Source organism: Gavialis gangeticus, unplaced genomic scaffold (assembly GCF_001723915.1).
Source record: "Gavialis gangeticus isolate Ggan-Ray unplaced genomic scaffold, GavGan_comp1, whole genome shotgun sequence".
In the NCBI taxonomy this organism is placed as follows: Eukaryota; Metazoa; Chordata; order Crocodylia; family Gavialidae; genus Gavialis; species Gavialis gangeticus.
The window spans coordinates 13,114,441-13,126,303 of record NW_017729016.1 but is presented as its reverse complement, the minus strand read 5'-3'; the positions used below and the strand labels follow the sequence as shown (position 1 = coordinate 13,126,303).

The 11,863-nt window shown below is 37.1% G+C and overlaps 1 protein-coding gene across 4 annotated transcripts in view; it reads right to left on the bottom strand.

Moving 5' to 3' along the window:
• Nucleotides 1–11,863, bottom strand: part of TRRAP (transformation/transcription domain associated protein) — a 193,842-nt gene that overhangs the window by 33,362 nt on the left and 148,617 nt on the right. For all 4 annotated transcript variants that reach the window (XM_019512890.1, XM_019512892.1, XM_019512891.1 and 1 more), the window contains 4 exons: nt 8,494–8,658; nt 6,936–7,026; nt 4,597–4,796; nt 3,297–3,558 (listed from right to left, as the gene is read on the bottom strand). In XM_019512890.1, the coding sequence (XP_019368435.1) occupies nt 3,297–3,558; nt 4,597–4,796; nt 6,936–7,026; nt 8,494–8,658 (718 nt within the window). The remainder of the gene's footprint in view (nt 1–3,296; nt 3,559–4,596; nt 4,797–6,935; nt 7,027–8,493; nt 8,659–11,863) is intronic.

Genomic DNA, 11,863 nt, shown 5'->3' with positions numbered 1-11,863 from the left:
GAGCTGGGGCCGGGTGGGGGATGGTGTCTGTCCAATTCAGCAGCGGCCAAATCTCCAAATCACATTCGGCTGAATCAATTTAGGACAGCGATTCAAATCACCAAATCAAATCACTGTCCCCCAAATCAGCCGAATCCGAACTGAATACCAGCCGCTTCACACAGGCCTAATAAATAGGTGTTACAGAAGACATGGAAAACAACAGATGTAAATATGTGCACACCAAGTAAATTAGGGTCCGTCTAGCTTGGTTGCTTAAAGCATGGTGATATTAATGCCAAGGTTGCAGATTTGAGCCCTATACGGCCCCCAGTATCTTTCCTGCCTCGAGCAGGGGGTTGAACTAGATGACCTCTGGAGGTCCCTTCCAGCACTACTTCTCTGTGATTCTAAATACAATAGATGCTAAGAATTATAAATACAAATATATGTTCCAAGTACAGGCTGACACAATGACATTTCCCATCAATTCAGACAGGAACAGGCCTCAAAGCATACACAAATAAGTGTTTAATAATTGCTTTACAAACTTATTAGAGTCTCTGCTCTGCTCCTAAGGTTTTTTTTTTTTAATTTTGGTAATGGAGTTCCTACAATTATTTCAAATTAATCAAAAACTTAATTTCACTTTCTGCATAGTGAATTAATATAAAATTCCACAAAAGTAAGTAAATTGACCAATTAAATTCCCTCTATTTTTTCCACACTTCAACTTTAAATTAAACCCCAAATTTAATAGATTAAAACATAATCTAATCTAGCATTCACTAAAATAGTTATTTTAATCTTGTAACTATTCGTGCTTAATCTTAATTGAAATAAATTTTGAAGTCTGCAAGAAAAAATAAAAATAAAAAATCAGGCAATAATTACTTATCCTTAAACTGAAATTTAATAGAAAAATTCATATCCTGATTACTTTAGATGTTCTTCATTTAATTAATTAGGCCCAGGAAAATCACCTTCCCTTACATTTGTTTAAATGTAAAAGCTGTAGCTGGACACAAAACCAAAATCTTTAAGTGCCATTTTTAAGTCCTCAAAACTAACAAAGGAAACAGCTGGAGCACAAAGGAACAAAAATACTATCAGTCTAATTTATTCTTCCCCACAAAGACAGATACTACAAAATAATTAATTTAAACATTTTACAATCTGTTTTCTGTAAGTATGCGAGTATATGCACATACATTTTAGACAACCTATCAGTCTAGCAGTCCCTAGTGCATTTGTCATAGGAAGTTTTAGCCAAGCATTATTACAACACCCCCTCCACCACCCTGTACTTCTATCTGGGAGAAAAAGGTGACCAAAGGAAATGTTACTAATTAAAAATATAAACATAACACTATAAAAACATTATATTGTATTCCATCATAAATAAGTTTCCAAATCACTGTTGCAATATGCAAACAATGGGTTTTTTTAAATAGGAAAGCAATATCTACATTAACCATCTTTTGATTCCCTGTAATTTTTAGATAATCAGAGGCATGTGAAATGTTTCAACTACTGTTTCCTTCCCTAGCAGCCTTCATCCATTAAATTTAATCATATGGTTCAGGACTTCCATTATCTACTGTCATGCAACTGTTGTGCCACAAGGAGTACATCATGCAATACATAATGTGCACAAGATATGTAGGTCATATCCGTGACAGAGCTACTTTCACAAGATTCCCATCAGATCACTTATTTTCACATCACGGTAAGTGAAATGCTTGAAAAGGCACTGTGTAACTTCTTGCTGAATTCAGCAAACACTGAGTAGCAGAGCTGACCTCAAAAGCCTACACACTCTTACGAACACTAACTTTAAATTCCAAAAGCAGGACTTCCCATCCTCGGGGACTGCACCTTGATACAGCCAGTTCCAATGACGCTTACAGTCATTTTAATTCCTACTAGGACTATCCAAGCTAGGCAGATAAAAGGATAGGAACCAGATGAAAAAGCAGTCTAATGCTCCTTCACGTTGTGGGTTTTACCAGCCATCTAACCTGAAGTTACAGAAACACTAGGTAGCCAGTCAGGCAAAGAACATGACAGACAGCTGACAGCGCTTCATTCATGCCTCCAAAGGAAATCTATTTGCTCTACAGGTTAACTGGCCACTTCTCTCTTGAAAAGAATCACCTTCATTTACACTGTTCCAATCAGTATTTAGCTTAGACTGTATCTGCTTCTTTCTCTGATGTGAAGAGGGGTGGTTTGGACCCAGAAAGCTTGGCTGACATCTGTCCCAACTGCAAAGCTAGTCCAATAAAAGACTACCAAACAAATCTTGATTCTTTTCATTTATGGTTAACACTGAAGTTTGGTATATTCCTGTTTTGGAAAGGTTATGTTCCATTTAACTTTATTTAAATGATAAAAATTCTTCAACAGTGAGTCAAAAAGTATAGATAGGTCTCTGTGCCACTACCATCCAGTGACCCAGGCAAGTTATAAAAATCCAATAAACAACCAACTTCTGTTGTTTCTCACATATAAACAGGTGTAAAATAGACACTCTTCAGCAAGCGTTGCAACCCCCAAGTATTGTCCTGTAGTCTGTTCTTACAATGTTAATTCAACATCAGATATACATTGACTAATCACTATATTATAATTCTGTTGGCAAACAGGAACTGAACACAGCAAATAAGCTACTACCCCAAATAGTCCTTTTTATTAGACCTGACTACAGTTATTGATCCAATTTATATAATAACTTAGTGAAAGCGTATAATGAGAATGTGATAATCTAGCTATCCAAAATGCAAAACCAGCGTCACTCAGATATAGATAGTTTTGCAAGACTTTTCAAAAAAATTTAAGTCTGGACTTTTTAGGATGAAAAATGCCATTAAATTTTATGTGACTACAACTGTGTGCTTTTACTATGAAGAAAAACTGCCTAGCTATTAATGGCTTTCATTTGCCAGGAATTTTGACGCAATTCATCAAGAAAACACTTTAAAAAGTGCTAGTCCTCTAAACTACTGTAATGTACTCATAGGTATAATGTAACTATAATTATAGCAAGAATCTAAAAAGCTTAACTTCCTTTACCATATTGCGATCTACTTTTCTGGCATGATTTTTTTTTCCACTATTCCACATAAGACAGGAATGGCAGACACTCAAATGTTCCATTATTTTGCTAAATCAAAATGCTGGCTGTTCCATACTCACTGTTCTGTCTCCCAAATGACACAGGATGAAGAATTACACATTTTCAGACTTGAACCATAGAAAAAACAATGTTTTCACTGCAGATTAGAAATAGCTGAAAACCTGTTTCAGGAATTTACCTGTCGTAAACTGCCCCTTTAGTTTCTGAAATACAGGATCTTGGGCTGTAGCCTGTGCTCTTCTAGCTAACGACTCTGAAGCTGCACTGGAAAACATGGTGGAGACATTAGACACATTCTCCAGACCAACTCCAAAAGTACTGACCAACTTCTTGACAAAATTTAGTGTGTGGGGAGTGATTTTTGCGTCTGAAACTGCTCCGCTCTTCTCAAAGGCAACTGAATAGCATTTTGCCAGGCCTTGCTGCAGCTGTCTAAGGACCTAAAGAGAGAAAAAAAGAAGGCTTACAATGTCATTGGGGCTTTCAATCTGACACCATATATACATTAGAATTGTACTGAAATTCAGTGCCATCGAAACCAGAATACATTGATTTGTAAAATGACCCTTTCAAAACTGCTATACAAATCTAAATGATTAAACTGATAAAACACTGGAAGCAAGAGCCAAACCGTAAATCAAAATACAGCAGAACTTTGTTAATCTGAATGACTGAAAGGAGAGCTTTTCAGCAAAAAATGACCAGAGTCAGTGTCCCATGTATCCAAACCCAGGACTAAGCATTACAATCACAAATGTATGGACTGAGCTTTACAACTACAACTGAGTGTTATAATTACAAAATTAAACATAGCAAAAATACTGCCTCAGAAAATGTACTTTGTTCTTTTGAAAACTGTAATTTAGTTTTAGATTTTAAAGTATCTTAAAGTATGCTAGGAATCATAATGTAGTATATTCCATATAATGAAGTATTAGTAATTAGAGGGCATCTTAAAGTCTTCAGTCTTTACAGAGCAGTGGAGAAGGGAAAAACACCAACCACTGAAGTAAATAATTTGAAAACCTGGACTAGGAAGATTCCACTGAAATGTACATCTTGCACTTGCTTTATAAGTTTAAGTCAAGTTTCATATAGTAATTCTTGCCTCTCTTTCACAGGCCATCACTCCAAAGGAAAGTAAAAAGAAAGTGCATGAATTAAAATATTCAGTTACAAAACAGGATGCAGCTGGAATCCTAAAATTAGAAGAAATATTTATCATACTGCATAATTATCACCAATAATTATTCAGGAGAGATTTTCTTTCTTTCAACATCTGTATCGCTTTTAAAATATAAACATAATTAAACTTGCTTAAACCTACCATCAGAACTGCTGATTTTCAGAATAAACCAGTGCATTCTATTTTTCATGTTCAATAATAATCAAGAGAAATATTACCCAAGGCTCATTTAACTGTGCATCTCATACCCATGTGAACTAGACCTGTTAACGGCTGTAACAAATCCAAATACCTCTTCGTGCCAATTCTCTCTGAACCAGACCATTTGATCTACAATGCCCTCCAGGGAGGACAAGAGTGTCGGATGGAGTTCTCGCTGCATATGCATGATTCGGCTGCAGCGCCACATCGGGGCAGTAGCTCTTATCGGTCCAGGATCTGACGCAGAATGTGACTGATTTCCCACTGAGCTTGGCTGCTGCTGTCCAGAATCTGCAATAATATCCAAGAAAGATAGTTACTTTCACAGATCTCTCTCAGATTACTGCATAGGGGGTGCATCTGCGCGTGCGCTTTAATGTGGCGTTGAGTGGTAATCAGCTTCCTACAATTCAATAGATAGCAAACAGGTTTGTTGTAAACACTTTTTAATTATTTGAAAGACAAGGATTTCTTAGGATGATACATTTTATTGGAACAACTGTTGAGCTGGGGTGGAGCTAGGCAAGCTTTTGAATGCCAGATGTTCTTCAGGAGTGCCCAAATACCTGAAGAACAACTGGCATTCAAAAGTTTGTCTAACTTTATCCCAGCTCTATAGCTGGTCTAATAAAAGGAATTAACTTAAGAAATCCTTGCCTTTTCCATAATTTCTGGACCATCATGGCTACATCACCACTCCTATACTACCATAACAGAGTTTAATTATTTGTGCTTAATAAGGTTAAGAGAAAAATAATTTTTAAAAGGGAGGTAAGACTCCTAGCTTTAACTTTTATTTTCATTCTTAAATTCTTTGTCACTTTTCAAAGTATACTGGGTTAAATTATAAAAGTTATTACATTCACTTCCTTTCATGAGCTTTAATGCAGCTGGAATCATAGGTACTTTAATGTCAACTCCATGATTTTATCCTCAGGCATGTCTCTTAGTAAAACTGATTTTTTATGTCAACTTAGTGATTTTATGATTAAACACTAGATTTTGGATTGAACAGAGAAGACGACACATCAAATAGTATGCAATTCAAAGGCACCGATTGTGCCAACGAGACAATGCTAATGGAGTAAAAAAGAGAGTGAGGGATGGTCAAGAGAAACAAGGTTTCATCAGCTAACATTAATATCCATGCAAAGATGCCCATATTAAACCAGAATTGTTTGCTCGTAACATCCACTGCTGAAAAATATATGCAATGAAGCTACCAACTGTACCATACAACTGAAGGAAATTAGGGATCCGATTACTCTGTGCACATCTGTGTGATGTGTGCAGAAATATTTCCTATGAGGATACATTTATTAGCTGGGCCCAGCACCACACAATGTGGTTACCTGACTTCTGGTTCTAGAAGCAGCGTGCACACAGTTGGTTTGGGTATCTTGCCCTGCCTTGTGTAGATGCATCCAAAACATTTCAATTTTGCTCTGTGTGAACATCTCTCCTCCTTCAGAGCAACACAGAGGAAATTTACTCCTAAAATAGTGCCCTTTTAAAATTTACGCAGAAAATAAATCTACTGCTTTGAGTGTAATGGGCAATTAGCTAGATAACACACTTTGTAACAATAAACCTAGAAAAGAAGAGCTCTAGTAGCTTGCCTAGAAGTCTTGAAAGATGACATGGAACAAACAAATAACAAGTACCAAGACACTGTTTAATGTAGTGATTTTACATAGGAGTTGTTCCTCAAAACTACAGAGCAAATTCCTCATTTTTTTCCAAAAAACGTATGCCCAAACCTGAAAACCCTTCTTTTGTTTGTACTTAAATGAACACTCAGCAAAGGGAGCACGAGTGACTTTTAGAGAGCATTTACAGAAGAAGTTAAAGTTAAAATGTATGGGCTGTTCACAAAAAGACAATTATCTCAAACATGAACATACACACTAAAAATAAATCTTAAAAGTTGTCTTCACCCATCAGGGAATGGAGCGCCACGTGACCTGGACTTACAATCAACACTGAACAGACAGGAGAAAGGATGGATTTTCTGTTAAAATTGCTTGCTGGGACCAGAGACTTGAATTCAACTGCTAGTGACAGACCTTTGCATGCCCCTGGCAAGTAACTTAATCTTACCCTATTCATGTATTGGGGATAATTGTATATTTAACAAATACAAAAATCCATTACTGAGCGTGTGCAGTTTTCATATCAACATGATGAGGATGCATTAGTGAATATATTCCACCTACCCAATGAAAGGTGCCTGTACATAATTTTGAGATGCACCCCCTTCCCACCCCAAAATAAATAAACAAACTGACTCTTTGATCCCAAAACATAACTGTGAACATTATCTCAGCTCAAAGCATGAATAAGTAAAAACTCATTTTCTTAAGTAGTCAAGGTGTCTCACAACAGAGACAAATTTGCTACACTTGCCAACTGCCAGCCAGTTGCACTCACCACTTTTGTAGCGCTCCCGTTGTTCTATCTTCAATGTCAGATACAGAGTCCTGATTGGGAAGTAGACAGCCTGGGGATAGACTCTTCCCACCTATTTAAAAATAAATATGCAGGAAATAACATTTATTCACTATGTCATTCGTTTACAGATGAAATCATGCCCAACCACAGATCAAGTTTATAGATAAGCAATAGTTGTACTAAACACGTATAAAGCAATTCCTTGCTTTACTAACCATTTTTGAAAATTAAAGTTTATTTCAGAAATAACACATGCAAGGAGAATAGAATGGCAAGACTGCTCACTGTAGTAAGGAATAGCTAATAGGACCCTCACTATCACACTGCCTACTACATCTGAAAACACAGCTAGATAATCTGGACCAGCTCAAAGATTGTACTGGTGCATAAAATGGAAGAAAAACAGATATAATGACACCAGTTAGCCTTCAAATTAGACCATGGCTGTCAGTGAACCAATGCTGTTAGTAGCTGGACCTATAAAAGAACCACCTTAACCTACATAATTGCAACACTGAATGGAAAAAAAACAACATTTTAGGTAACAAGAGATACCACTAACAACAAACAGATTTTATGGCTCCTATGAAAAAGCTTGAGTAGACATTTACATGCAGCTTTTGTCTTTAAACTACAAATTTCAACATCCATTAAATGAGAGAAACAATGTAGCTAAGTAGTCTATTTGACAGAGGAAAGCATAGGATATGAAGAACTTTCTCTAGCTATTACTTATTTATTATACTACATACATCCAAATGGGAAAGATAAAAGGAAGCAATCTTACCATGCCCCTAACGGTTATAGTGTGTAACTGGGCAGAAGTCAAGACATAAGGTATACACGTGCTATGATGCCAACCCATAAATAAGTGATTCAAGAGGCATTTAAAATGCCATCAGCTCATTTCTAAAGAATTTAACCATTACGTTTTTTACAGCTAAAAATAATTCACAAAATCTGGTACTTTTTGACACCCTTCCTCCTACCATCTCCAAAGAAAGGCTCATGAAATGCATCCACTGATCTGTACAGAGACCCCATCAACTCTCAAATGGAACTGGAGTACCCCCTACAAACTTTGGGAAATTGTATCCAGAAGAACTGTACAAATAGGTTTCATTCCCAGTCCTCAGTAGACAGTTGAGTCCATGCGTATAAAGCAAGGCAACATCAGATTGGAATGAAATCAGCTGATGAGAAGAAAAAAAAAAAGTCTCCTCAAGACTTCTGGAGAGTACTAAATTTCCATTTTTCTTTGTAACTGCCATTTTGTTAATACTTTTGCTCTCTCACATCTTTTTTCTCTCAAGAAAACCTCCATTTAATTCCTCAAATTTCATCCTCACTTCTTCAACTATTCCAACCCCTCTAGTATGGAAACATATTAGAGAACAACTCTCTAATGCACAAACTCTGAATTTTAGAGCTTCCTTCATTTTTCTTTTAAAAAATATTTGTAGCTGGCCAACAGGAAAAAAAAGTATGAACACTAAAGGTATCAGAAGCTATCTTCAGTCACATGCATGTATCCTACCTGACTAATGAGATTTAGAAGGAGCTTGCCCTCTGAGCCAACTAAGCATGTTAAGAGCTGTGGAATCCAAGCCAGCCACTGGATAGGTGGGACACCAATACAATATTTGTCGACTGCATCTGCTAATGTGTTCTTATCATCATCAAAACTCAGTAGCCAGAGAACCTGAAAGAGGAAAAGTTTCAACAGAACATATTAAGTTGTCTATTAAAGTTACATCATATGGAAATCAAGTTTCTTCTACAACTGATTCATGGTATCCGATTCCTAGGAACTGGCATTCTCCCAACATATGCAACTTTAAGTTCCTAAATATTGGCCGAAACATTTATTCTAGGAGGAGATAACCCAGTACCAGCCAGCCTTATTACACACAACAAAATAAGCCAAAATCAAAATCCAACGATCATTTAAAATACTAGACTCTATAATCTGAAATCCACACAATCATTAAAATGATAAAATATTTCTATTGAGTTTTATATTGCCAAGTGAAGTGCATTTTTTTTAAACTCCAAAAAGGTATGAGGGAAAAAACTTGTAAATCATTAGAATACTGATAAAGAGTTGAATATACCTAATATCATTCAAAATCAACTAATAATTAGTTACATTTTTGATAGAGTACATGTTAAAACCACTACATAAATAGATGCGTTTTCATTAATCAATATGTAAAACAAGGTATTGTCAAGTGTATCCAGTGGTGACTGCATCTTAAAGAGTAGAAACCATCTTCTCTCATTCTTACCTTGGTATAATTCTGGAGGAAAACCTAAAGTACACATAATTAGGTGCTGTCCATGCTGACTTTATGAACATAGAAAAATCTGACCCCCTTGGAGAATGAAGGACCTTACTGACATTATTAGAAATGATTTCTGCTCTCTTTCAACAAGGAGACTTGTGTTGTGACTGTGCCAGGAATAATTTACATATGAGAAACTGGATGCATCTTACTGAAATGTAACAAAGGAAATTCTGAATAAAAATGATAGTGAACTACCTTAACTTTAACATCAAGGAGGGTAGAAAACAGGAGGGCTTAAAAACCTTCATGCGTATGTGTGTGCGTATACATACATACACGCACGATTCCTACTTCCCATTACGTGGTATAAATTCTAAGGTCTCTTTTCATAATGCAAAATACTTTCAAAAAAACCAAAGCTTTCAAAACAAAGTTCATAGAAAAATGGGCTTAGATCAAACAACCCAAACACGTCATTAAGATGAAAGTTTCAAAATCTACTTGGAAACAATGTTAATATCATTAAGCAAGTAATACTGAAAGTTGTGCAGTAAAAATGTCAAATGCAAAAATGGGAAAATTAAGGCCTCAACAGCAATGTAAATTTGGATGTATAGCACATTTCCTATTCTTCTTTTCTGTCTATTTCTCATTCATAATGTAGACAAGATGTTATTAAACTAAATGATCTGATACTGGAATGTGAATGCTTGTCTTTTTTTCCTGACTAACTGCATAAGCCATACCACTGTGCAGTTTTCGCATTTAAAATATAAATGAAGCTATATCAAGCACCTATTATTTAAGTAATTTTTATTCTTTAAGACATTTGAAGTAAAACGTGGTGATTTGCCAGCAAAGCATTTCTAGTTAGCAGCAGGGCACAAAGGTGCTAATTGTGTTTGTCTAATGCACTAAAAATAAAAAAAAATAAAAACAAAGCCCAAGAGATTTCAGAAAGGGATGTGCTAATTTTGTTTGAAGACTCTCTGGATAAATTTCAACCACTGTTGACATTGTGGCAGCATGGATGTATTGTTACCACTTCTGAAAGAGTCAGAAGGGCCAAGCCTCTACAATTAAATCGAAGAAAGAGGTAGTGGTAAAGTAGCTGAAATACAAAAGAAAAAAAAATCTGCTACACAGTTAATTCTATGTTTTGACTTGTTAAATATTCGGCCAAGTTAAAAGGCGGAATTCAAAGCGTAAAAGCAAGAAAAGTTTAGCTAATGATTTTTTGTCTTAACATTTTGTCTAACTGGACTGGGAGTTGATTCTTTAGCATACTGGATGTGCTGCTCTTATAAAGGATATTTTTTGCATCTGTGGACCTATGAAGGCTGGGATGGTGCACAAATTGATAGCCCAGAGGGTACAAACTAAAGGTTGCAACAGAAGCGCTCGTAGCACAGCCCTGTCAGATGCCAACAAATCTGCAAAATCAGCTAAATACTGGGAGTGCACCGATAAAGATTTTTTTGGCCAATACTGATGGTTGATTATTAACCAGCCGTATTGGCCAATACCAATCAGATCGCTGATATGCAGCCCAGCAGGGTGGAGAGCAGTGTCCAGCTGGTAAGAAGTGGGTGGGGGGAGGAAGGGCCAGATTGAGGCCACCACCATGAGGGAGGGAGAGGCATGCGCTGCCCAACCAGGGCAGGGTGTGGGACAGAGCCAAAGAGGATTAGAAAAGGGCCAACATGGTCCCTGTTTTCAAGGGGAGGAAGGAGGATCCAGGTAACTATAGGCCAGTTAGCCTCACCTCTATCCTTGGGAAAACCTTTGAAAAAATTATCAAGGATCACATTTGTGGGAGTCCAGCAGGAAAAATAATGCTGAAGGGCAACCAGCACTGGTTCGTAGCAGGTAGATGCTGCCCAACTAACCTTGTTTCTTCTTATGACCAGGTCACAAAATGCTTAGATGCAGGTGACAAGGTGGAGGTCATTTACCTGGATTTTAAGAAAGTCTTCAATATAGTATCTCATCCTACTCTGATAAATAAATGGAGCGGCTATGACACAGATGATTACAGAGTCATTACAGAACAGAATAGGATGCAATTCAACAAGCACAAATGCATAGTGCTGCATCTAGGGAGAAGGAATCACCAGCACACTTACAGGCTGGGGGATGACCCTCTTCACAGCACTGTAGCAGAAAGAGACCTCGGTGTCATAAGAAGGATGGTACGTCCACAGGTGACCTTTAGCTTCCTATGTAGTTGACAGACAGAAAATACCTATCTCTTTCTCAGAGACTGCAATTTAAAACTTGCCCCTTTTCCTGTTTAAGATAGGATTTTCTTACTAAAAACAATTACAGAGTCAGGAGGGTAGCAAAATGGCTAACGGGATGCACGCAGAGTGGTGGTGGATGGGTTGGCATCAACCTGGAAAGATGTAGGCAGTGGAGTTCCCCAAGGTTCAGTCCTTGGAGCACTGCTGTTCAATGTCTTCATCAGTGACTTGGATGAGGGTGTGGAGAGCACTGTCCAAATTCACGGATGACACCAAATTACAGGGTAAAGTAAACACACTAGTAGGCAGGGAATGAATCCAGGTGGATCTAGACAGGTTGGAGAAGTAGGCAGAACAGAATAGGATGCAATTCAAC